At 46.8% G+C, this 26831-nt stretch overlaps 1 protein-coding gene and 1 long non-coding RNA gene across 5 annotated transcripts; both read left to right on the forward strand.

The window, feature by feature from the left end:
* Positions 1 to 544: 544 nt before the first annotated feature.
* TCEANC (transcription elongation factor A N-terminal and central domain containing) lies at positions 545 to 9959 on the forward strand. 4 transcript variants are annotated; one of them, XM_032330268.1, is made up of 3 exons: positions 545 to 617; positions 2689 to 2815; positions 8590 to 9959. In XM_032330268.1, exon 3 carries the CDS (start codon positions 8598 to 8600, stop codon positions 9609 to 9611), a length of 1014 nt encoding a protein of 337 aa, XP_032186159.1. In that variant the 5' UTR covers positions 545 to 617; positions 2689 to 2815; positions 8590 to 8597; the 3' UTR covers positions 9612 to 9959. The 4 variants fall into 4 exon arrangements, with proteins under 4 accessions (XP_032186159.1, XP_032186160.1, XP_032186161.1 ...); XM_032330269.1 differs by having other exon boundaries at positions 610 to 709; XM_032330270.1 differs by lacking the exon at positions 545 to 617 and adding an exon at positions 756 to 1249.
* Positions 9960 to 13163: 3204 nt separating this feature from the next.
* LOC116582641 lies at positions 13164 to 22735 on the forward strand. The gene is made up of 3 exons (XR_004282477.1): positions 13164 to 14292; positions 14808 to 14967; positions 22688 to 22735. It is a non-coding gene; the product is annotated as an uncharacterized LOC116582641 (long non-coding RNA).
* The last annotated feature ends 4096 nt before the right edge of the window (positions 22736 to 26831 follow it).

Genomic DNA, 26831 nt, shown 5'->3' on the forward strand with positions numbered 1-26831 from the left:
ATTAGATTTATAGGTGTCTCACTTCGTTCTTGTGTTAGAAACGATCTTAAAACAATAGCCTTTTGAAAATAAAGTCCCTAGTTTTACCATCGCTTTGATTTTATTGGACCCTTGCAGGGAAAGAATGCGTACAGGCGAGAAGTGCAGGACGTACGTGGCTACTTCATGAATGATTACTATTTCCATATCAACTGATGTGTGCCAGGGGTGCAAGAAATACTTGTCGAATTAATTGCTGCATTAAATGGCATTTTTGGCCAAGGTTTTGTCAACATTTCGCTAAGCAATGTCTTGAATGAAAGCAGAACGCGTATGTCGTGGAGTAGTTCAACAAACTCTGCAGCTGAAAGGCATTACTTTCTTCCCACGCACGCCCTGCGCCCAGATTGTCAGGGAGGCCCGGGGGCCACCAGCAGCCACAGACGCCGGAGTATTCACCGCCGCTAGCCGCTCTGCGCAGACACCATTTACCTAGCACGCATGCGCCAGCGCCCGAGGCCAGCCTTCTCTAGTCTGCGGGCTTGGATTGGTTGAGCCTTGGTGGTCCCGCCCCGCGTACCGGAAACTCGCCCCCGACGCCGAGGTCTCCGGACACTCCCGGGCTTCTGCGCTTCTCGGTGAGCGGCGCCGCGGGTTCTCCGTTGTCTCAGGCCACCGGTGCTCGGGAAAGCCCACCACTGCCCCCGGGGGTGCCCTCGGTGCGTCCTGGGTCGGGTAGGCCCGATCGTGCCCTCGCCCCTCCTCTCCCCCTGAAGTCGCTGGGTGGGCAGCTCTCTTGGGACCGCCGCCGCTCCTGTGCGGGGTGCCAGGTTGGCACCCCGGGACGGCATGCAGCAGGCTTCGCTTGTCGCCGCGCCCCACCCTCCGGAACCCGAACCCGGGCCACAGCGGGCCCTTGGGCTCGTTCCTTCCACTCAGTGTGCCAGAGATCATTCCAACTTGAAAGGGCAGTAGCGCAGTGTTGAGGGGCTGTTCTGAAACGGCGGCGTCCCAACATTTGGCATCAGTTCTTCATTTGGGGAAGGGCCTCCCTGTGTGGCTGGAGAGGTGTACGTGACTTAATGACTAGAAACAGAATTTCTCTTTGATCTCCCCTCTCCCCGGGGTTTAAGCCAGATGGGTGCGACCTACCCGTATTAGTTAATATTTACAAGCTTTTATATGCATTCAGTCAACAGATCCATAGGACCTGCTCTTGCTCGCCACGTGTAAACTCTTTTTGATATGCATTTAGAACCTAGGGGTACAGGTGTGTATGTAAACATTACCCATATTAGCAGATGCTCTAGAACTGTGCTGTACAATAGGTAGCCACAAGCTACACAGGCTAGTGAACATTGGAAATGTGCCTATTCCTAACTGAGATGCGTGGTAGCGTCAAACAGGAAATTTTGAAGAATTAGTATGAAGAAGAGAATGTAAGAGATCACTAATTTGTTTTTATCGATTCCATGTTGTAATGGCGGGATTTGGGACACACTGTTTAGGTAACTAGAAAACTTGAAATTGTATCTGTGGCTTGTGTAATATTTCTTCTGGATAGCACTGCTTTAGAAAGGGGCCAGCAGATAAGGGCCTGCACCAAATCCAGACTGCCTGTCTTTGAAAAAAGATTCACTGGAGCAAAGCCATTCCCATTCTTCCATGTATCGTCCATGGCCGCTGTTCCTGCTGTAAGAGCAGTAGAGCTGAACGGTCCGTGCAGGGGTCCGATGGCCTGCAACAGCTGAAAATATTTACTGTCTGCCCTTTTATGCAAAAAGTTTGCTGGCGCCCTGCTCTAGAACAGTGCCTGGTATGGTGGATACATGTCACGTAAATCTTTTTTTTTTTTTTTTTTTAATTTATTTGACAGACAGAGATCACAAGTAGGCAGAGAAGCAGGCAGAGAGAGAGGAGGAAGCAGGCTCCCTGCCGAGCAGAGAGCCTGACTCCGGACTCGATCCCAGGATCGTGGGATCATGACCTGAGGCGAAGGCAGAGGCCTCAACCCACTGAGCTACCCAGGTGCCCGACATAAATCTTTTAATGATAGCCCTGTGTCATTGTCGGTCACACTTAACTGTGTGACAGGCATGGCTGTAAGGAGTTTATAAGGATTATCTCATTTATTCCCATATGAATTCAAGGATGTGGAATTTCTCTGATTTTGTAGATGAGGAAACCGAGGCACAGAATGGGTAAGAAACTTACGAAACATGCTTAACACCCCTCACTTCCGCGAGCTATACCGCCTTGACCCTCCTTATCCCCAAACGCTTGATTTCTGGAGTCTGCTCGGTTAGCCCGCAGTGGGCACCACACGGCCGCTGCTGCCCTTTTTTTCCCTCCTTTTGAATGACTTTTTGAACTAGAATTAAGATGAGATTGGCTCCCGTGGAAGAAGCTGAGGGACACTGGGCTTCGGGGTACAAGCAAGCCGGTATGGAGTGAAAAGAATGAAGCCCACGAGCAGAGAGGGGAGGGAGCTCTCAGGTTGTTCTTTTCTCAGTTAACAACAACAGCAAAAAACCTCCTTGTTGAGTAATAGGAAGCACTGACCAGGTGTTTGCCAGGCATGTCTCAGCAAAAGAAACACATCATTCTTCTAGGGTCTTGTGGGGAAGGCAGACAAAAAAAATTTTAATGTGATCCATGCCATGAAAAAAGCCACTGCAAACATTTGATTTTTTTTTTTTTTTTAAACAGGCTTCCTCATCTGTAAGATGGAGGTAAGCCGTCTACCTGACTCGGGCTCATGGTGAGGATGGAGAGGACGTGAATGTGGGTGGCACGTGGAGGTCAAGAAATGCACCTTGTCTCCTGCTGTTAAGAGGTAAGGGAGGGCGTGGGTCCAGGGAATTGGGTGCCTCGTAACACTTAAAACACTGCACCCACCGGCTGTAATTGTAGAGAAGCTTCTCAGGTGAGCGGTGCACAGCAGGTGGTTTTAATCGCTCCCAGTGGAGCTCGTCAGAGAAATCCAAGAACAGAAGTTCCATACATTCAGTCTAGGAGCAGGTCCGGAGCCATCTTTGGGCTGATTGCAGTGTAACAGTCCTGCCACGGGATGGCCTCGTGCCCGTGTGTACAGGGCAGTGGTGGCAATTCTGGTTAAAACCAGAGTCACCTGAACAGCTGGGACAATACCCAGGCCTCCGGTCAGGGATTCTGATCCCTTTCTGTCTGGGACGAGGCGCTGGCATTGTTTCTGTGTTTGCTGTTTAATTTCTCCAGCTGATTGAGGCTTAGAGTCAGACTGACAGCCACCGGTGGTGAGAAGTAGGCTTGGCCCAGGGAGCTGCTGACACAGAGGCACAGAGCCTCGAAATGGGCAGTGCCTGTCGCGGATCAGCGAGGTCACGGAGGAGGCAGGAAAGTGGCTTTTTATCACTTGGCCTCGGGCCTCGGGGCTCCAACCTGAGAGCAGACGAAGCCTCTGAAGGGCTTTAAGTGGGAAGATGAGGGGATGTCTTGCTGAGGTCTGTACTAGAGGATGATCCCTCCAAAAAAAAGGCGTGAGTCAGGGCAAATGCAGGGAAGAAGCAGTTAGCACCTGCCAGATGATAGGGAGCCCAGCCGAGCTTCTGGATTCCCCCTCTGAGTGGCCTCTAGCAGCTGCGTCTGTCCTTCGGAGACATGGCCCATTTTTTGTCCGTATTCCTTCCACTGGGCTGTCAGCTCCCTCAAGGCAGAGAGGGTCTCTTTAGGCTCAGCATCTCATATGTCCTACATACATGATAAATGTTTATTGAATGAACTCTGTAGAGCTGTAAACTGGAGACGCAACTTAGTCTTCTTATGGCAATGCTCAGAATTTTGTATCTCAGTTGCTTTTACAGTATACCCTCCTGGAGCAATAAATGCTTTATATCCACATCAGTCTCCCACAGGGGGAGCAGAAACTTTGACAGCAGTTAAAGGCTGTTAAACATACGGAGGAGGATGGAAAACAGTATGGCGGCTCCTCAGAAAATTACAAATAGAACTACCGTGTGACCCAGCAGTGCCAGTCCTGGGTATTTACCCAGAAGCATTGAAAAGGAGGGTCCCGAAGAAATATTTGTGTTCCCATGTTCATAGCAGCATTAGTCACAGTGGCCAAAAGGTGGAAGGAACCCACACATTTATTATGAATGGGTAAGGAACACGTGGTCTGTACCTACAGTGGAGTATAAAGGATCCAGGACACAGGCTCCAACACGGGTGACCTCTGAGGGCGTTATGCTGAGTGACATAAGCTAGACCCAGAAGGCCAAATGCTGTATGAGCCCACTCCCGGGCAGCACGTAGTCAATGTCAAGGCAGAAGGTGGAATGACGGTTGCCAGGGCTTGTGGGGGAGAAAGGAGTGGGGAGCCGCTGATTAATGGGTACAAAGTGTGGCTTGCAAGAGGAGAGGAGTTCTGGGAGTTGACGGCACGACAAGGCGAATGTACTGAACACTGCTGAACCATACGCTTACAAATGTTTAAGATGCTAAGTCTTATGGTACGTGTGTTTTACCACAACTAGAAATGAAAAAGGAATACGGAGGAGAGGTAACTAAAAGGACATAGGAAATAAAGAGCAGAGTGCTTATGCCTGCATACATGAATGTCTATAGATTTACCGACGTGAAGGAAAAGTTCCGCTGCTGAGACAGACTGCCGTGCTCACGGCACTGAAGCCCCAAAGCTACAGGGTCCCCTTCAGGATCTCCTTGAGACTCTGCCCGTTCGGTGGGAAATTCTGACCTGAGTTAAATATTGCCTAACCTCCTTGTGGGCGCTCAAGGCCTGTCTCTTATTAACCACCTTGCCAACACCCGGCAAACTTCCAGCCTGATTTCTTCGGTAGCGATTAACTCTAGGACGAATAGAGACTGCAGGCGAGAGGACTGTTTTCTCGTTAGGAAACTTCGCAGCAAGCTGGGCAGGGTTCAAGTGTATTAAGCAGCTTGAAACCTTATCATGATGACTTGGCTGCCTGACTTCCAGATCCCGGGACGTCAGGCAGACAGTTGTGAGAAATGTTCAGTAAGGGAGGCTGTGTATTTTTTATTTTTCGGTATTTTTACCTTGCCTGTTCTTAGTTTGCTGAGCCTTTGATCCTTAGGAAGACCTCCTTCACTGCTTGCAGGTGGAATTGTAAAAAGCTAAAACAATGATCTTGAAGTCCTGATACTTGATAATGATAAAAATAGCCTCTTAAGGGCGCCTGGGCGGCTCGGGCAGTTAAGCATCTGCCTTCGGCTCCGGTCATCATCCCAGGGTCCTGGGATCAGGCTCTGCTTCCGGCTCCCTGCTCAGTGGGGAGTCTCCTTTTCCCTCTACCCCTTACCCCGTTCTCAAGCTCACTCTCTCTCTCTCTCTCTCAAATAAATAAGTAAAATCTTAACAACAACAACAAAAAGCCTCTTGCGATCCTGAATTGCCGGCTCACCAAGTGACTGCCCAGGTTGTCTACATGCCGGCACCCTCTGGTGGCAAAAATGCCAGACTCGCAATCTTGGTCATCCTTGAGCTGGTCCAGCAGGGAAACATCGATAGGAACCTCACAGTCGTGACCAAGGCTGTGTCTGTCCCAGGGGAGATTCAGCTGGTTTAGATTCAGCAGTAGTCCTCTTAGGAAATTGTCAGTGCTAATCTGGAGGCGAAGCCACAGGTCACGTAGCACCGTTAATGATGCTCCGATTCCAGAGGGAAGGTAGAAGAGCATTTACCGTGCCGTTTTCCAATAGGCAGACGTTGTAAATATCTGGAGTTCACTGGGAAATGATATCGGACGAATCACTTTTCTGGTTAGGAAAATAAGACATGCTCATCACGCAAAATGTGGGGAGAATAAAAGAACAAACAAAAAATCATCTAAAATCTTGCCATTCAGGGTCGCCTGGGTGGCTCAGTTGGTTAAGCCGCTGCCTTCAGCTCAGCTCGTGATCCTGGAGTCCCGGGATCGAGTCCCACGTCGGGGTCCCAGCTCCGCGGGACGTCTGCTTCTTCCTTTGAGCTTCTCCCCTCTCATGCTTGCTTGCTCTCTCTCGCTCTCTCTCTCTCTCGCTCTCTCTCTCTCAAATAAATAAATAAATAATCTTTAAAATCTTGCCATTCAGAAAATGTCACTGTCTGAAATTTTGTGTATTTGTTTCTGACCTTTTCTCTTCACGTGGGATTCTTAAATGAAATTTGGATCAGACTCTATATGTTGTTTTTAAATAACAACTTTATTCAGATACAATTTATACACCATACAATTCACATCCTCAGAGCGTACACTTCAGTGATGTTTAGTTTGAAAAAAAACAGTTGTGCAGTTCATGACCACAGTCAGCTTTAGCGAACATTGTTCACTTAACCCAAGAAAAACTCCTCACCCGTGGGAAGCTGCCCCCCTTTCATTCCACACCACTGGTTCCCCCCATCCCTCCGCCCCAACCCTAGTCGACCACCAGTCTATTCCCTGTCTCTGTAAATTTGCCTGTTCTGGACATTTCATATGAATGGAATCTTACAATAGGGGGTCTTCTGTGTTTTTAACTAGCTTCCTGCTTTCAAGGTTCATCCCTGTTGTATATATCAGAATCTCCTGGGTCCTTTCTGTTTTGCTAAATACTGTTCGATCGCGTGGGTAAGCTACATGTTTCTCCATCAGTTGACTGGCATTTGGGTTGTTTCCATTTTTTGGCTATTAAGAATAATGCTTCTCTGAACATTTCTGTGCAAGTTTAACCATTTGCGACCTCACAGTTTCTTCGGAGTTGGAAGAAGATTCTTACCCAGACAGCTTCTACATCTCTCGTTTCCCTAAAGTATATTTATAAAAGTCGAGTCACCTGAAAGAAAAGGACACTGCATTTTGTGGAACTTGTCAGATGGTTTCTAGGGAGACTGCATTGATCCTCTCCGTGCTCTCTTCAGTGTTATTAGACTGTGGCTCAGTGGTGGACATTTTTTAAGCTTTTACTTAGAGAGAGTGTGAGCAGGGGGTGGGGCAGTGGGGGAGGGAGAGGGAGACTCTCAAGCTGACTCCCTGCTGAGTGCAGAGCCTGTGACAGGGCTGGATCCCAGGACCCTGAGATTAGCACCTGAGCCGAAACCAAGAGTCAGACGCTCAACCTACTGAGCTGCCTAGGCGCCCCAGCGATGAGCATTTAATATCAAATGCTATGAAATGGAAGCCCGTGAGTTTTTTAAAAGACAGGGTCCCTGCCATTAAGATGCATAAGTTGAGGGGCGCCTGGGTGGCTCAGTGGGTTAAGCCTCTGCCTTCAGCTCAGGTTATGATCTCAGAGTCCTGGAATCCAGCCCCACATCCGGCTCTCTGCCCAGCAGGGAGCCTGCTTCCCCGTCTCTCTCTGCCTGCTGCTCTGCCTACTTGTGATCTCTTTCTGTGTCAAATAAATAAATAAATAAAATCTTAAAAAAAAAAAAAAAAATGATGCCTAAGTCCATATTTAGGCCAGATGGGCAGGTGTAGATCCAGGGGTATTAGGTAGCAAGGTTGTGTACATTATGTGGGGAGAAAAATAGCCTGGGGGACCTGGATGGCTCGGTGGGTTAAAGCCTCTGCCTTCGGCTCAGGTCATGATCCCGGGGTTCTGGGATCAAGCCCCACATCGGGCTCTCTGCTCAGCGGGGAGCCTGCTTCCTCCTCTCTCTCTCTCTCTCTCTGCCTGCCTCTCTGCCTATTTGTGATCTCTGTCTGTCAAATAAATAAATAAATAATCTTTTTTTTAAAAAAAAAAAGGAAAGAAAAAGAAAAATAGCCTGGTTAGATAAAGTAAACATTTACCTGTCCAGGATGGGATTCCCACAGATATAATCATCAAGCAACGTTTTGCATCTCAAAATTAAACAAAAAAGTTAATGGAACCAAACTGGCCTAGCGACCAGCTGGTCCAAAGTCATAACTTGTCCATAACTTGTCACTTAGTCTGAACCCTCATCCTGCTTTTCAGAGGCTCCAATGTCAGCACAGTGCCCGTGGACTCCTGGGGCCCATAAGGTCTGCTTCCAGCCACCTTGCCACCTTACTGCCTTACGATTTCTTCACATTCCTTGGGACATTAAACAGCATCCCCTTACTGCCCTGTTTCTCATTCTGTTATTCAGAAAAGTACCACTTAAAGATGATAAAATCAGTAAGGAGTTCAGCTCTATAGCTGAGTGTGGGGGGAACAGTCCAGCCTTGCTCTGACTTACCCGTCGTTGCTGACCCTGGCACGATTACATGCTCAGTGTGACCACCAGAGTCGATCCAAAGCAACCGACCGATCCGGATCTGGAAAGATCATTGATTTGTAAAATTTGGGATGGGAAGAAGTTCTAGGGCTTTTCCCGCGAGCTTCTTACAAGCAACCATTAATGCGGAACCTGGTGGCAGTGCTGCCTTTTTTTTTCTTTTTTCTTTTTTCCAACAACCCAGACTCAGCCTTTTGAAACTGAACCAGACCACAACGCAGATTCCATTTGCTAACAGGTCCCGCCCACTTGTGTTACATAACTCTTGCAGAAAATGCCACGTAGGTGACGGGCAGAAAGCCCTCCTCTCCCATCAGGAGGCTGCAATTGGCAAGCCCAAGCTTAAAAAAAACAGAAACCCAGAAACCTCTTTTCTCTTTTCTTTGCAGCTGCAAGGATGTCTGAGCAGAGGCAGGTGGCTGCCAGAGCCTCCCTTATTGAGCAACTGATGTCTAAGAGGAATTTTGAGGATCTTGGCAACCACCTTGCCGAGCTGGAGACTCTTCCGGTGACCAGAGAGCATCTGCAGGAGACAGCCGTGGTCAGGGCGGTGTACAGCGTCCTCAGAAACTGCCCTACAGTGGCGTTGAAAAAGAAAGCCAAGCGTTTGCTGTCAGAATGGAGGGCGCTTCATAAGGATCTCCACTTCTCACCGAGGGACAGCCCTCCATCTCTCCCTCCCGGTAGAACGGAAGAAAAGCCCGGACTTCCTCGTGACCCAAGTCAGGATGAGCTGTCAGGTGGCTCCAGTTCTAATTCATCGTCCCACGGTGTGGCGGGAGCCCTGGAAACGCTTGTGCCTGAAAATAGCACGGGTCACATGGAGCCCAGAGGGGAGCATCTCGGGGAGCCACCGGACCCCGCCGCACCTGTGAGAGCCAGATGCACAGAGCTCCTCTATGAAGCCCTAACGAGTGCTTGCACGGAGCAGCCCAAGGCTGATGTGTGGCAAGACTTGGCGAGAGAAATTGAAGGGCACCTTTTTACCCTTCACTCGAAGAACCTCAGAAAGTACAAAACTTGCGTTCGAAGCAAAGTTGCCAACCTGAAGAACCCCCACAATTCTCACCTGCAACAGAACTTGCTCTCTGGGACCACGTCTCCGAGAGAATTTGCTGAAATGACGGCGTTGGAGATGGCAAGCGAGGAGCTGAAGCAGTTGAGAGCCTCCTACACGAAGTCTGCCATACGGGAGCACCACCTTCCCCAAGCTGCGGGGGGCACGCCGACCGGGAAAATAAAGTGCAGGCGCTGTGAGAAGTTCAACTGCGAGGTCACCGTAATCGCCCGAGGAACGCTCTTCCTGCCAAGCTGGGTGCGGAATTCAAATCCAGATGAAGAGATGATGACCTACGTGATCTGTAACGAATGCGGGGAGCAGTGGTACCATAGCAAGTGGGTGTGCCTGTGACTGCCAACGAGTGCTCTTTGAACCAAGAACCGGAGCGGTTCCCTTTCTCTGGGCACCATCCTTTTATGCTCGGTCTTTAAAATCTTACACGCACTATAGTCTTTTGTGCGTGTTTTGTTTTGTTTTTTGTTTTTTTGTTTTTTTTTTTTTAAGTTTATTTGAGGGGCGCCTGGATGGCTCAGTCAGTGAAGCGTCTGCCTTCGGCTCAGGTCGTGGTCTCAGGGTCCTGGGATTGAGCCCCGGATCGGACTTCCTGCTCGGCGACGAGTTTGCTTCTCCCTCTGCCTCTGTATTCTCTCTAATTTTTGCTCTCTCTCCGATAAATACATAAAAATCTTAAAAAAAAAAGATTTTAATGTGTTTATTGGAGAGAGAGGAAGATAGCAAGAGAAAACACGAGCAGAAGGTAGGGAGAGGGAGAAGCAGGCTTCCCACAGAGCGGGGATCCCAATGCGGGGCTCGATCCCAGGACCCTGGGGGAGAGAGTAGATGACTGTCTGCTTTGTGGCCGCTTAGCCCTTCGCAGTACTCAGTGTGGTTGAGAGCAGGCCCTCTAGAGTGTGTTAGAAATGCGGAGTCCCAGGCCTCACACCACTGAGTCCTAACTCTGTGTTTTGAGAAGATCCCCCGGTGATCCCGTTCAACGTGTTCTGGGAAGTGCTGCTTTCTCAGTAGGCCTGCGGTCCTTGGCAGGGCCTGTACATGAGACTTATCCGGGAACTTTGACAACCACTGATGCTGGGGCGTGGGACCTTCCCCAGAACACTTGAATCCAGGGGCACCTGGGTGGCTCAGTCATTAAACCTTTGGTTCAGGTCATGTGGGATAGCCTGGGCGGGCTCCCTGCTCCATGAGAAGCCTGCTTCTCCCTCTCGCACTCCCCCTCCTTGTGTTCGCTCTCTCACTGTGTCTCTGTGAAATAAATAAATAGAATCTTTTTTTAAAAAAATTGAATCTAGGGGCGCCTGGGTGGCTCAGTGGGTTAAAGCCTCTGCCTTTGGCTCAGGTCGTGATCCCGGGGTCCTGGGATGAAGCCCCGCATCGGGCTCTCTGCTCCACAGGGAGCCTGCTTCCTCCTCTCTCTGCCTGCCTCTCTGCCTACCTGTGATCTCTGTCTGTCAAATAAATAAAATCTTTTAAAAAAATAAATAAATAAAATTTTAAAAAAATTTAAAAATTGACTCTAAATGCACGGGGTGCAACCCAGGCTTTTTTAATTCCTCAAGTTGTTTTGAGATGCAGGCGGAGTCGAGAACTCCTCACACACAGGCTCTCGAGTGATTGTCTCGCAGCCTTAAGAAAAGAATGTCGCTGTGCACTTTATACCTGAGGAAACAGATCTCCAGAGGCGCTGTGACTTGGCCGAGCCGAACAGCCTTGGCTAGCCTGGCTGGAACCACTTGCACAGTCTCCCTCCGAACTCACCGTCCAAGACCACCTTAGCTCTGACTTCCGAGAAACAAGTTCCTGGCGACATGGGACAATCGGATAACCAGGGCTTTGTTACTTTCCCCTCTCTTTCCTCACTTGTCTCTCCCTCAAACCATGAAAGTTAGCCTCTGACCCCACAGTTAGAATTTTGTTTCAAGTCCTTCTGCCTTGTCAGAAGAGTTGTATGTTTATTTTTTAGTTTTTCTGCACAAGTTCTCTCAAGTCTATAAATCATGCATGAAATTGAGTCTCTGATTTAAGGGAGTCTTCGTATTCTCAAGGCCTGTGAGTTTAGATCCGTAGGGGAGGAAAAAAGTTCTCCTAGGCTCTGCAACTGGGACCCTGCAAATTAGATGGATAAAAGACAGATTCCCAAGAGAAAAACCATTAACACTCAGGACACGATGCATACAGAAGAAACTCACTGATGAAGATTCCAAATGGGTGGTTAGAACTTGGGCTTTCATAATAGCATCTTAAGAAAGAATGATACATTTGTAGAGAAAGAACAAGACAAAGGGGGCTTGAGGCTTATAGGGGCAGCAAACTGGGAGGGCACATACATGGCGGGGACTAGTTAACGTAATGGTTACTTAGTAAGGTTCCTTGGGTAGACCGTTCTTGGTGTCATCCTGAGAAGGTTGTTACCGTCTTCCGGATACAGAATTCACAAGGGGAATTTACGTTCCGCTTTGGGGCAGAGAGCACCTTCTGCATCTGCCTTTTCTCATTCGCTCTTGGCCCAGAATGATCCTGGTGCCAGCATGGCGTATTTGGGGGGTCACGTGCTCTGAACCCTTTTAGGTCCGAAGTGCCAATTCTGTTTATGCAAAAACAGGCCTTGATCTGTCAGAGGTCGTCCATTGTTGCCTTGGCCTTTGAATCTACCAACATTTCTCTAATAAATGAAGAGGGAATTCTTTCTTTCAGGCTTTTGCAGCATTGAACCAACCTGAGCAATTTTTTAAGCACAACACGCCTTCTGTGTGATTATAGCAGATTTTGTTCTCTTTTGAGAACTTGTCAAATGTTAACGGTTACGGTTTTAATAAGTTTACTTCGTAGTTCCCTCCAAACCTACACATTTTCACCAATTCTTTGCTCCCACGTTACTGACTTCCTTTGTCAGAGCTCCAAAGGCCTAACCAGATACACAGCTTCCCAGACGGTGCCTAAAACTAAAATATGTTCGTGTGTTCAAGTGGGTTTGACGTAATCAGAGGCCAGCAAGTGTAAATTCTATTTTGATATCTTTTTCTCCCCTCCCTGTGGCTTCCCGGGCCTGCTTATTGTGACGTAACATGCTAGTCTTTGAAAGAGAGACTTGCAAAGTCACCTAAAACTTCAAGTTGCACAAACTGGTTTCATGTGACTTAGTCCGATCTTAAAAACTATTCAGTGGTTATAAAAGAGCACATCACATGAAAACCAAGTGTTCGTGGCATTGTTTGTTTTTTTGTGAGTGGAAGGGTTTTAAAAAAAGTTTTTATGTTGGAATTGTGCAAACTTCGTTCTCAGACAAATAAAAGCATTTGAAATGGAAATTCCTTCACTCTCCAAAATGTAAAAATCTGGGTAGTCTTTCTCATTTCCTGTGGACTGACTTTTGGAACCAGACATAGGCAAATAGCAATGTGGGGTTTTTTTTCTTCCAGCCAATGAGACAGCATTATATTTTTAAGTATAGATAATCGTCCTTTTATATTCTATGTCTTACCCACTAAAAGAAAAGGGGTTTTTTAAATTTCTTCTGGGGGAAAGGAGCTTTCATTTAATTTACAATCACGTTTACAGGAACTGGCAAGTATAGGGGCCCCAAGATGGGGGCTGGGGGTGGCCGCAGGAGCCCACCAGAGCTGACGGACAGTGGCAGGGGACGAAGGACCAGAGGGGAAGTCACAAGAGCCATTGGGTTCATTAGGGCCCTTGTCAGTCATCATAAGGACTTTGGGTTTCTTCCAAGGGAAGCCATTGAAGGGGAGAGCTCGTAGTGATACAACATCAGGCGCCTTTCGGAAGTTCCCCTCCGGCTGCTTTATTCAGTGAGATGAGGAGGGAAGCCAGGATGGGTGAGGAGACACCCAGTCAGGTGGCCACAGCACTGGTCCGGTTGTCACGTGACCGGGTTCAACCGAGAGTACGCTAGATGGTCTCCCTGCATCTTTACAGTTGACAAAGTCCTTGGCGACAGCGCTCAGGAAATGCCACTCTAAAATCTGGTACCTTCGAGTACCAGGAAGCTGAAGGAAATGGAGTAAGGGCCTGTACCCAGAGGACTGGCTGCCTCTCCCTCCGTCCCCGGGGCAGGTCCCGAGACCCTCCTAGGAGCGGTGCCCTCCCCATACCCAAGGAAGAGAGCATCCCTGGTCTCTGCAGGGTAGGGACACTGAGGGGATCTGAGCCAAGAGGACTTTCTAGGTTCCCCCCTTAGCTCACCCCCTTCTGTCCTATCGCACTCCTCCCTGACCTGCCCCAAAACACACCGGCTTAGCACTCTCTGGGGCTTCATTTCCTTATAAAGGCTCCTGTGTCATGTAAAATTTGTTTCAAATGTGAGTGCTTTCCTTTTGTTAACCTGTCTTTCCTCACAGAGCTCCAGCTAGATGGGGTAGAGGAAAACACATCTTTCTCCTCCCTTGTGTTGGCAGTTTTGCAAACGGATGTGTCATCACTTCCAACAACCGCAAACTCCCTACCCGTGACCCATAATAAAGATGAACCAACAGCACAGAAATTCAGCACAATATAAGCGCAGCCTGGATCTTGGTTGCCCTGGTTACGAGGAGTCACTGCACAGGGCATGATCATCCGCTGTTACACCTGAATCTGGAAGGGCTCTTCGTGCCTTTCCCCACATCACCCTCCTTTTGTCCGGGTTACTTTTTTTAGATAAAACGTTGGATACAATTGCAGCTCTGTCTCTCCCCCAGCACTTCCTGGGATGAGAGGCTCCTTTCATTCCCTATTACCATTTCTAAGCACCAGCCAGGAAGCCTGCCGCTGGCCGAGCTCCACTGCCTTTGTGAGGGCGGCGATTTTGTCTTGGTCTCTCTGGTCCGACGGCTTTATTTATAACTGCCCAGTAAATGCAAAATATTTTACACAAATATTTTTATATCTCTCAGGGGTATTTACTGTAAGTGCCTGGATTTATAGAAGGCGTCATCTTGCTTTCAGAAGAGCCCGCAGTCCAAAGGGAGAAAGGATGACAGCTTCGCCGAATTCCATCCGCATTACTGCTGCAAATGAGGTTTGCAGAGATGTTGCCGGGCGTTATCGGAAATGCCCCGCGGTGGGGATTGTCCATTGCTTTTATGGCCCCGCGCTGGGGGCGGTGAGGTGATCAACAGCCCTGTCCGACGCCAAGATGCAGGGGAAGTGCCAAAGACGCGGCCAGCTCTCAGTCTAGATATTACGAGCTAGGACAGAGACACCGACCATACCCGGGAGGATCAGGGAGGGCTTCCCGGAGGCTGTGATGCTGAGGCTGAATGTTGAGATGAGGTTAGCCAGGCAGAGGAAGGGGGACGGATATTTCATCACCGCGTTCGCTCGATTCCTGGCACTTCATCTCCAACCTCCCATTTAACCCGCACAACGACCCCGCCAGTGTTTGAGAAGTGAGAATCTGAGGCCCAGAGAGATTCGGATAGTCACGCAGGGCTACACGGAGCCAGAGCCAGGTGGGGTGTCGTTTGCGGGTTGTTTTCTTGTATATCTGTTTGCTTCCAGAAACGTCCAGACTTCCTATTCATTCCACTCCAGGTACAACTGTTTCTCAGCTGTGGTTTCGAGGGCCCTGCGTGGCCCAGTGCTCTGCATTCCTCCCTCTGATAGTGAGGTCAGCCTGGGTCGCCCGCTCTCCTGACGCGGGACCCTTCCCAAACCTTGTGGCCCGCGTGGGGTATATCGGGTTTTCTGAAAAGTAAGTGATTTGTTAAATACTTAAATTTTAAAATATAAAAACTGTGTAGCTTTTAAAGGGACATTTACAAGGTTATATAGTTTGGGAATTTGAAGACTCTAAGTTAGGGTTAGGGTTAGGGTTAGGGTTAGTGCAGTTTCAAATACTATTTCCTCTAAATTATCCTGGCCTTTGCATCTCCCATCTCTGTAAGACCTAGGGAGACTCTGTAACAAAGGAAGCAATCAGTTGTGACAAACCAACCGAGCTGTGTCGTACCTTTTGTTAAATGATTGCAAGCATCCTACAGGACAATTAAAAAGATAAAAGCATTTGTTGGACATACCCTTTCTCTTAAAATACGAACCAGGTACAAACAGGAGTAGGTTCCAAGTAGTCATTACTTTTTCAAATGAAGGCACATATTTTTAGAAACTTTTTTAAAAATTTCATTTATTTATTTGAGAGAGGGAATGCATATAAGCCAGGGGGAAGGGCAGAGAGAGAGGGAGAAGCGGGCTCCCCACTGAGCAGGGAGCCCCTTCCCTGGCTCCATCCCAGAACCCTGCGTTCATGACCTGAGCCAAAGGCAGCCGCTTAAACCTTCTGAGCTACTCAGGCATCTACAACAGCCATAGAAAATTTATAGATCTAATTAATAAACAAATTTAAATATTGCCCATTCAAAAACTTACTATTTTCAGAATATATTCACCTGGGTGGGTGGAAACAAAAGATTAAGACATTTCCACCGCTGCCCAGTGAGGTCCGAGCACACAGAACTACAGCCCACTTGCCATTCTCTTGCCCCCAACCAAGGCTCGGCGGGGGCTTGACCAGTCGCTGTACAGCTTCGCTCTTACCCAGGGCAGGGGAACCGAGTGCTCCTCAGTGCGGGCAAGCTGAGGTAGATGGTCCCCCACCTCCAACTAGAAAGAAGTCCCAGGTGTACATGGAGTGCTGGTGTCTCTGAGTCCACCAGGTGTCTTGTCTTGTCCTTAGTGTCTCTCAGACCGAGGACTTACAGCTTTACAATTTTGTTTGTTCTGTTTTTTTGTTTTTTTGGGGGTATTTTTAGGTTTTTTTTTTTAAGATTTCATTTCTTTATTTGAGAGAGAGACAGTGAGAGAGAACATGAGAGGCGAGAAAGTCAGAGGGAGAAGCAGACTCCCCATGGAGCTGGGAGCCCGATGCGGGACTCGATCCCGGGACTCCAGGACCGTGACCGGAGCCGAAGGCAGTTGCTCAACCAACTGATCCACCCAGGCGCCCCTTTTTTTAGATTTTTATTTTATTTTGTTTTTAAAGGTTTCTCTTCTTTACTTTTCCTTTTTTTTTTTTTTTTTTTTTTTAAAGATTCCATTTATCTGTTTGACAGAGAGCACAAGCAGGGGGAGCGGGAGGCAGAGGGAGAGGGGGAAGCAGGCTCCCCGCTGAGCAGAGAGCCCCATGTGGAACTCGATCCCAGGACCCTGAGATCATGACCTGAGCCGAAGGCAGGAGCTTACCCCGCTGAGCCCCCCAGGTGTGCCTTTGGTTTTGTTTTCATGCGACAGATGTATGCCTATCCCCCAGCTTGGTGACTTCTCACGAATTGCCCAGCGGAGAGCTTGCAGTCATTGTTAGTGGGTTTCTGTGCCATTTGAACTGAGGCTGCGGCTAAAGGTCCTGAGGGTTCCTTTTGGGGGAAATGAAAACTTTCAAAAATCAATTGTGGCGAAGGTGACACTGCTCCTCGAATGTGCTAAACACCATCGGATCATACACTTGGAACTGGCGAATTGTGTGGTGTGGGAATTAGCGCTCAGTAAATAAAGCTGCTATTTTAAAAAAAAAGAGGGGTGCCTGGGTGGCTCAGCGGGTTAAGCCTCTGCCTTCGGCTCAGATCAGATCTCAGGGTCCTGGGATAGAGCCCCGCATCGGGCTCTCTGCTCAGCGGGGAGCCTGCTTCATCCTCTCTCTGCCTACCTGTGATCTCTCTGTCAAATAAATAAATAAAGTCTTTTAAAAAAAAATGAACTGAGGGAGGAGATTACTAAGTAGGACCTCTATTGGGTATTTATCTCAGCGAATCATTCAGAACCGTTAGTATATTCATGTGGTAAATGACATATGTCGAGGTGGAGACATAATGGTGGTCCCTCTCAAAGGGGCCTGGCGGGAGCCCCCTGGGCCAGCTCAAGGCCTCTGCCCAGGCAGTCTGCCCGGCCCCAACCTTTGCATTTCCACGTAGAAAGCCCCTCCCTCTCGCAGTCACAAAACAAACCAGGGCTAAAGCTTCCATCCACAATCGCGGCTCCCTGTGTTTCCTCCCTGTTTCTCAAGCCACAGACTTGAGCTGCGCTGAGAATGACATCAAGCCCCTAGAACACAGACGGTCTTCTCATGTCACCCCAGAGCTGTTGCCATTTACATCCTGGTCTGATCTGTACTTTGAAAAGAAATTACAGATAGATTGACTGCCTCACAGCGAGGCCCTGGCATCAGCGGCATCAGCCAGACCTGGGAGCAAGTACAAAAAGGCACCCCCCATCTCAGAGCCGTTGAATCTGAATGTACATCTTCACAAAGCCCTCAGTGATGCCTCACAACGCAAATTACAGCTTGTGAACGCTCTCTTGTCCACAGGAACCGGGCCTGGGAACTTGGCCTTCCCTCTTATGCTTTTGGATGAAATGCTCGAGTTTCTAGCTGACACGTGTCTCTCCACTTGTCCTGGTCACCAACCACGTCCACTCTCCACACTACTAAATCCAAGGGACTGTCCTCAGCCCTGAAACTTGTCAGCAGCATTTGAGACGCTGGCCTCCTTAGGAACACTCTTCACGTGGTTTGTGGGAGGTTGCACTCTCTCCAATTTTCCCTCTTACCGGCCACTCTGTCTCAATATTATGGCTGCTTCCACATGATTTTCCTGACCTCTTAACTTTGGAGCGTCCAGAATTTAGTCCCCGGACACCTCTGTCTACACTCCCTCCTTTGTTGATCTATCTAGTTCCATGGCTCTCTGTACCATCTATATGCTGATGAACCCCCTCTTTGTCTTCGGGCTTGTGCCTGTCCTCTGAATCCCAAGTCCCGAAATCTAACAGCTTACTTGAGACATCTGACAAGCATGTCAAACTTCATATGTTTCAAATCAAGCTTCTGATCTTCTCTCCAACACTACTTCTCCACTTAATAGGAACTCCATAGTTGAATAACTTAAGCTAAATACCATGGGGGTATGATCAAGTCCTTTCTTTCCCTTCCTTTGAACTTTCAATCAGTCAACAAATCTTTGTGGCTCCATTTCAAAGATTAAGAAGCCCAACTTAAAAATGGACAAAAGATTGGGGCACCTGGGTGGCCCAGTTGGTTCAGCGTCTGACTCTTGATTTTGGCGCAGGTCATGATCTCAGAGTTGTGAGCTTGAGCCTGGAGGCACCTCCCTCAATCTCTTAAAAAAAAAAAAAAATATATATATATAGATAGATAGATAGATAGATAGATATAGATATAGATTAGATATATATAGATATAAATGGGCAAAAGATTTAAATAGTAGACATTTCAACAAAGAAGATACAAGGATGTTTTGGCTTAGGTCATGATCCCGGGGTGGTGAGATCGAGCCCTGGTCTGGGTCCACCCTCAGTGCAAAGTCTGTTCAAGATTTTCTCTCCCTCTCACTCTGCCCCTACCCCCTACTCTCTCTCTCTAAAATAAATCTCTCTTTTTTTTTAAAGATTTTATTTATTTGAGACTGTGAGAATGCACGTGAGCATGTGCGATAGAGCACAAATGGTGGGAGGGGCAGAGGGAGAGGGAGAAGCAACACCCTGCTGAGCAGGGAGTCCAATGTGGGCTCGATCCCAGGTCCCCGGGATCATGACCTGAGCCAGAGGCAGATGCTTCACCCACTGAGCCTCCCAGGTACCTCTATTTGTTTCTTCCTTCCTTCCTTTGAGAGGGAGAGAGAAGTGGGGGTAGGGGCAGAGAGAGAGAGAAAATCTTTCTTTTTTCCTTGTAGATTTAATTATTTAATTTATTTAGAGAGAACCCAAGCAGGGGAGGGAGGGAGAGAATCTCAGGCAGACTCCCTGCTGAGCCCGGACGCAGATGCAAGCTCCCAGCGGTGAGATAATAACCTGACCAAAATCAAGAGTCGGCCGTTTAACCAACTGAGCCACCCAGGCGCCTCTAGGATTTTATATTTGATCTCCTTTTTCTTATTTATTTCTGGTGATAGTGCTACTGAACACTAAAATGGAAAACAGTGTACTAAACAGGGAAAGATTGGGGCACCTGAGTGGCTCAGTCAGTTAAGTGTCCAACTCTTGATTTTGGCTCAGGTCATGATCTTGGGGTTTGGGGATGGAGCCCTATGTCCAACTCCGTGCTGGGTGTTGAGCCTGCTTGGGATTCTCCCTCTGCCCCTCCCCCTGCTCTCAAACTCTCTCTCTCTCTCTCTAAACAAAGGACAAAAAGGGAAAGTTTATAAGACAGCACACTAGATATGGTGGCAGAAAACATAATGTGGTCAGATTCTGGATATTGTTAACAGCTTTACTGAGGCATAATTTACACGCAGTGACATTCACTCCGTTTAAGTACACATACTAATCAATTGTAGAGAGTTTGCACAGTTTTCCAGAGTGGTGCAGCCTTCACCACAATCCAATTTTGGAATGTTTCCATCACCCCAGTAGAATCCCTTGTGCCCATTATAATGCACTAACTTCCCAGGGCCACCTTCAACCCCAGGCAACTACCCATCTGCCTCTGCCCTTACGGATTTGCCTGTTCCAGACATTTCCTATAAATGGAGTCACAGGAAGCATGTGGCGCTTTGTGGCTGGCTTCCTTCACTTAGCAAACGTTCCCCAAATTCATGCCTATCACAGCACGATACCAGTACTTCATCCCTTTATATTACTGAGCAGTAGGGTTTTTTGTTTTGTTTTGGTTTGGTTTTTTTTTTGACTGGATAGACCATAATTTGTGTCCATTCACCAGATGATGAGCATCTGCGTTGTTCCACTTTCTGGCTATTATGAATGATGCTGCTGTGAACATTTGTATACAAGTCTTTGTGTGGGTCTTGGGTATGTACCAGATTGCCAGGTTGTATAGTAAAATTGTGTTTGATTTTTTTAAGAAACTGCCCAACTGTTCCCCAAAGTGCCTGTACCATTTCACATCCCACCATCAAAGTACAAGGGTTCTCACTTCTCTATATCCTCACCAACACTTATTTTCCCGTTTTTTAAATTATAGCCATCCTAGTGGGCATGAAGTGGTATCTCATGGTGGTCTTGATTTATGGTTCCCCAGTGATTAATGATGTTGAGCATCTTTTAAAAACAAAACAAAACAAAACAAAACATAACATTCTCAAATAAATAAATAAAATCCTTAAAAGATATATAAAATTCTTTCTGTTTGTTGTTTTACTTTCCAGAAGGCCCTACAAATCATAGGTAAGGAACATATTTGAAAGAGTTGTTTGGTGATATTGCTGCCGTTGAGTTTTTCTGTGTATTACAGCTTGTGCTTGGCTGTATGTCAGTAATTCTAAAAGTGCCTCTTTGAAAATAATCATCCCCCAAATCACATATATAAACATTATTTGCAACTTACAAGGTTTTTTTTTTTATTGGTTTTTAGTATATTCACAAAGTTGTACAACCATCACCATCATCTAATTCTGGAACATTTCCATCACCCCTGACCAAAAACACCTTAAACCCATTAGTGGTTACGAGCCATTCTTCTCTCCCTTGAGCCCCTGGGAACCACTAACCTACTTTCTGTCTCTAAGGATTTGCCAACCCTGGACATTCCGTATCAGTGGAGTCATGTAATCTGTGGCCTTTTGTGTCTGGCTTCTTTCACGTGGTTTTTTTGTTTTGTTTTGTTTTGTCTTAACTCGATAAATAAACCATATTTTACTAACCAAGGGGACTGTACTGGCCTTTATTTAAGGCGCAGCTTTAACTGAATTTACGTACATAATTTAACACTTACGTCTGTCATAATTGCACTTCTTCAAATTTTTATGTCAATATAATCACATGTTAAAACTTGACATTTTGAAAGACAAAAAAAAAAAACCCCACTCATCTACAAGATAAAGGTCACAAGATTTTTTTCTTTTTTTTTTTATAGGTTTTTTTTTTTTTAAGATTTTATTTATTCATTTGACAGAGAGAGATCACAAGTAGGCAGAGAGGCAGGCAGAGAGAGAGGAAGGGAAGCAGGCTCCCTGCTGAGCAGAGAGCCTGATGCGGGACTCGATCCCAGGACCCTGAGATCATGACCTGAGCCGAAGGCAGCGGCTTAACCCACTGAGCCACCCAGGCGTCCACAAGATTTTTTTCTTTAAGAAAAGGGAAATAGATGGGGTGCCTGGGTGGCTCAGTGGGTTAAAGCCTCTGCCTTCCACTTGGGTCATGATTCCAGGGTTCTGGGATCAAGCCCCGCATCGGGCTCTCTGCTTAGCAGGGAGCCTGCTTCCCACTCTCTTTCTGCCTGCCTCTCAACCTACTTGTGATCTCTGTCAAATAAATAAATAAAATCTTAAAAAAAAAAAAAAGGGAAATATGGATGTTTTCCACCACGTATTTTAGTTGGCGAAGTAGAGTTCAATCAGCTCTCATCACTATAACCACTGTTCCAGCCAAGACTTGTAGCCATTGCTTAGTGAGGACCAAAGTGAGGAATTCTTAGCAAAGTGTTGGATCAGTGTTTCTTCCCCTGCACATCTTCTTCCAAACACACATACCATGTGGTATAAAATTATTGTGCCTCTGAATTAAATGGCTTGAAAACAAAAAGAATTACATGGCTTATTTTATTCATTCATTCATTCATTTATAGGATTTCATTTATTCATTTGACAGAGAGGGAGATAGCACAAGCAGGGGGAGCAGCAGAGGGAGAAGCAGTCTCCCTTCTGAGCAGGGAGCCCAATGTGGGACTTGATCCCAGGACTCCGGGATCATGACCTGAGCCAAAGGCTGATGCCCAACTGATGAAGCCCCCCAGGCGTCCAGTATATGGCTTGTTTTAAAGTAGTCGGTTCCTCACAAAATTTATTATATCTCTAGGCAGAGAGATTTCACACTTAGCTTGTCCTGTGAATTTTCTCCATTCTGTCTCTCCTCTATTTTATCACGGCTTCGTAAGTTATTTGTAGATATGATTTTTTCCCCCTTGATTGTCCTTTAAGTTCCTTGTGTACATCTTAGGTATGTCTGTATCCCTCAAAGGCCCAAGATGAACTCTGGGCATGGTAGATGCTTAATGCAATTTTGTAAAATAGGTTTTTACTTAGAGTGGAATTTCAGTGAGTTCATATGTGTTTCTCTTCTACATCTGCTGCCCCATGCTTTGGAAGCACTGTATCTAACTCTAATAAAACTGGATCACATATTACAATGGTTAATGTTTCAAACCCACTCTCCAAAAAAAAAATAATTTATTCAAAATAAATTTATTTCACTCATGGCATTTGAAACTTACCAAATTAATGAAAGAGAGCCTTGAGTCATAAGGGTTGTGTTAGATTGTATTATTGCTCAAGTATTTGATGACCTCCCCAGTGAGACAATTCTGGAAAACCATACCACTTAGATCAAATTTGCCATGTGATTTGCACTGCCCCATCCCTTTAGAAGGATTGTACATCCTAGCATCCTAGTGTGTAACTTGCTTTGGCCAAGGACATACGGGTAGAAATGATGCATGTCACTTCCAGGTAGAAGCTTTAAGAGCCAACCATCCAATGAGAACTGCGGTGTATCAGACAGGCTTCTCCGTTAGCTCAGGTTTATCCGCCCAGGTCCAGAGGGAACATAACATGGAATGGAACCACAGCTGACCTGTAACAGACAATAAGGTGAGAAATAAATCTTTGTTTTTATAAGCCACTGAGATTTGGTGGGGGTGGGAGGGTCCACCTTTGTTTCCTTTTATCTTTTCTTTTCTTTCTTTTTTTTTTTTTTTTCAACCACAGCATGGCTAAGCCTAGACTGATCAACACCAAAGTGTTAAGAGAGGGGCGCCTGGGTGACTCAGTGGGTTAAGCCGCTGCCTTCCGCTCGGGTCATGATCTCAGGGTCCTGGGATCGAGTCCCACATCCGGCTCTCTGCTCAGCAGGGGGCCTGCTTCCCTTCCTCTCTCTCTGCCTGCCTCTCTGCCTACTTGTGATCTCTCTCTGTCAAATAAATAAATAAAATCTTTAAAAAAAAAAAAGTGTTAAGGGAGCTATAACTCCAATTACCTGAACGTATATTACAACACAGGAAGTTTGCAGTAGATGATCTGTAGGATATCTTCTGACTTTGTACTGTTCAAAGTTTGTACAGTTGAGCCTTGAGTAGCATAGGTTTGAACTGCTCAGGCCCATTTATACATGGATTTCTTAAAAAAAGATTTTATTTGTTTATTTGACAGAGAGCACAAGTAGGCAGAGAGGCAGGCAGAGGGAGAGAGAGAAGCAGGCTCCCCGCTGAGCAGAGAGCCTGATGCAGAGCTTGATCCCAGGACCCTGAGATCATGACCTGAGCCGAAGGCAGACGCTTAACCAACTTGAGCCATGTTTAGGTGCCCCTAAACATGGATTTTTTAAAAATAGAAATACAGTTACAGTACTGTAAATATATTTTCTTTCTTATGATTTTCTTAACATTTTCTTCTCTCTAGCTTACTTTATTGTAAGAACACAGTATGTAATACATATAACATACAAAATACGTGTTAATCAACTGCTTATATTATTGGTAAGGCCTCTGGTGAACAGTAGGCTATTAGTAGTTAAGTTTTGGGAGAGTCAAAAGTTACATGCGGATTTTTGACAGTATGGGAGTCAGTGCCCAAAGTGCCACATTGTTCAAGTGTCAACTGTAGTTTCAAATAAAGACATCACCTCGTTCTAACGTAGAAAAGGCATTTCTTGGGGGAGATATTGAATTGTTCTAAGAGGCAAGGCTGGAGTATTGAGTTTGGACAGCGGACAGAAACAATTGGAGTTCACAACATGAATGGCCCACTGCCAGGCGCTAGGTACGGCCACTGGCCCCATCTGTGGTCACTGGATACCAGGGGCCACGACTGCACGTGCCAGAATGAGCTTCCACCTATTCCAGCATCTCTGTGTTCCCTGCCTAAGATTCAGATCTTCAAAGAGAGTATCTGATTGGCCAGTCTTGGGTCTCATGCCCTGTGTTCTTGTTGCCAGGGTTCTGGAAGAGCAGGTATCTAAGTATCTGGCCTTTAGAGCTATTATAAGGAAAAGACTCACAAAACCGTTGTCTCCCGAACAGAAGGGCCTTCAGGTGCTAAGCAAAACCTCTTCTCCCCAACCCCCCGACATTCCCAAAAGATAAGCAAACTTTACAACTCCTAAGTGTATTTCTTCCTGAGGCAGGCTTTCCTTTTCTCCACTAAGCTATTCCCATTTTCTGTTATGTTTATTTCTAAATGTTTTCTAATTTTGCTATTGGAATTGCTATCTTTTTGAATTTTCATTTCCTGTGTTTGTCGGTTATATAAATGGAATTTATTTTTGTTAACATTTTTTTATCTAGCCACTCTCTCGGTCCATTTGGGTGGCTATTACAAAGTATCGTTGACTGGGAGGCTTATAAACCACAGAAATTTATTTCTCACAGTTCTGGAGGCTGGGAGACGCAGATCTGCTGGGAGACTTGGTGTCTGTTGAGAGCCCGTGTTCAGGTTCATTGATGGCCCTGTTTTCACGGTGTCCTCAGATGGTGGAAGGGATGAGGGAGTTCTGTGAGGTGTTTTTTTGTTGTTGTTTGTTTGTTTGTTTTAAAGATTTTTTATTTATTTGACAGAGAGACAGAGAGAGATCACAAGTAGGCAGAGAAAGAGGAGGAAGCAGACTCCCCACTGAGCATAGAGCCTGTCACAGGGCTTGATCCCAGGACGCTGAGATCATGACCTGAGCTGAAGGCAGAGGCTTAACCCACTGAGCCACCCAGGTGCCCCTGTGAGGTGTTTTTTATAAGGGCCCTGATCTCAGGGTGAAGGCTTCACCGTCATGACCTAATCACCTCCCAAAGGCTACATCTGCTGATACCATTACATTGGGGGTTAGGATTTCAACCCCTGGATTTTGAGGGGACACCAGCATCTAGTCTACAGTAAGCTGCCTTGTTGAATTCTCTGAATGAATTCTCTCTGAATGCTAAGTTTTCCATAGAGTCCTTTTGAATTTCCAGGCATGTTGTCTGTGTTGAATACAGTTTCGTTGCTCCCTTTGCAGTCCTAATACTTGTTCTTTCTTTTATTTCTGTGTGCTGTGCCCTCCAGGGCCGTGTAAATAGAGTCCTTGCAGCAGACACAGTTCTCATTTTCCTGTTTCCAAGGGCATACTTACAGAGTGCCTGGGTGGCTCAGTTGCTTAAACATCTGAGTCCTGATTTTGGCTCAGGTCATGATCTGCGGGTTGTGAGACTGACCCCCACAGCGGGCTCCATGCTGAGCATGGAGCCCACTTGCGATTCATTCTCTCTCTCTTTCTCGCCCTCTGATGCTCCCCATCTCTAAAAGAAAAGGGGGGCATACTTACAGATTTTAACCATTAAGAATGACACTTGGTACCGGTTTTTAGGAGATACTCTTTGTGAGGTTAAGGAATCTCCCTTCTCTTCCTGGTTTGCTGAGATCACCCATCAACGAGTGGGTGTTGAATTTTATTGAATGCATTCTCTCCATCTGTGGACTTGACTGTGTGCTTTCTTCTTCCTTTAAACTATTAATATTTTTGTTTTAAGAGAGAGTGCACGCACACGCACCAACAGCGGTGGGGTGGGGCAGAGGGAGAGGAGAGGGAGCACCGTCAGCAGGCTCCGCACCCATATACAACTGAAGCAGGGCCCGGTCCCACGATCCTGAGACCATGACCTGAGCTGAAATCTAGAGTTGGACGCTTCACCAACCGAGCCACCCAGGTGCTCCTAAACTGTTAATGTTAAAACACCCTTGCATCCCTGGGCGCCTGGGTGGCTCCGTGGGTTGAGGCCTCTGCCTTCAGCTCAGGTCATGATCTCAGGGTCCTGGGATCGAGCCCCGCATCGGGATCTCTGCTCAGCGGGGAGCCCGCTTCCCCCTCTCTCTCTGCCTGCCTCTGCCTGCTTGTGATCTCTCTCTGTCAAATAAATAAATAAAATCTTTAAAATAAATAAATAAAATCTTAAAACAAACAAAAAAAACCACCCTTGTATCCCTGAGATACACATAAATTGGCAAGACATTACATTATATTGTTTTCTTTTCTCTTGATTATTAGTCACTTTTTGTTGCCTCTTTGCATGCCTAACATTTTTTGTTGAATGCTGGACGTTGTGTATAAATGCTCTAGACGGTATCTTCCACGGCTGAGGGTTCCCTCTGTCCTCTATTAGGCAGAGAGGGTGAGAGATTTAACACTTTAGCCCAATCAGGGGTTGGGTTTAGAATAAGCCTGGCTCCAGCTATGGCCAGGAGCTTGTACAAACTTGGATTATTATGTCTACCAGGATGGCCATGAGGGGAGGAGATGAGAGAATAAGAAGTTGATTATGTGAGTGCAACAGTGTTCTCAGGTTTCAACCAAGACCGGCAAGAAAGCTGCCGATGGGTGTTGGGTACTCAGACATCTGGCGGTGGGTTGGTGGGAAGAGGAGCACTTCCACATTACCGTCCTGAGTTCTAAGAACAACACGAAGTTCTGGATGTGTCTGTGGGTTTGGGAGGGGTTCTGTTTAAAGGGAAAAGTTGCAAGATACCTGAATTTTTGTCTTGCCTAACTATAATAGCCGAAGGCAAAGATTACATTTGGATGCCATAGAAGTACTTCTAAAGGGTGCTTACAATTCCTTTGCTAAAAAATTTC

Source organism: Mustela erminea, chromosome X (assembly GCF_009829155.1).
Source record: "Mustela erminea isolate mMusErm1 chromosome X, mMusErm1.Pri, whole genome shotgun sequence".
Classification (NCBI taxonomy): Eukaryota; Metazoa; Chordata; class Mammalia; order Carnivora; family Mustelidae; genus Mustela; species Mustela erminea.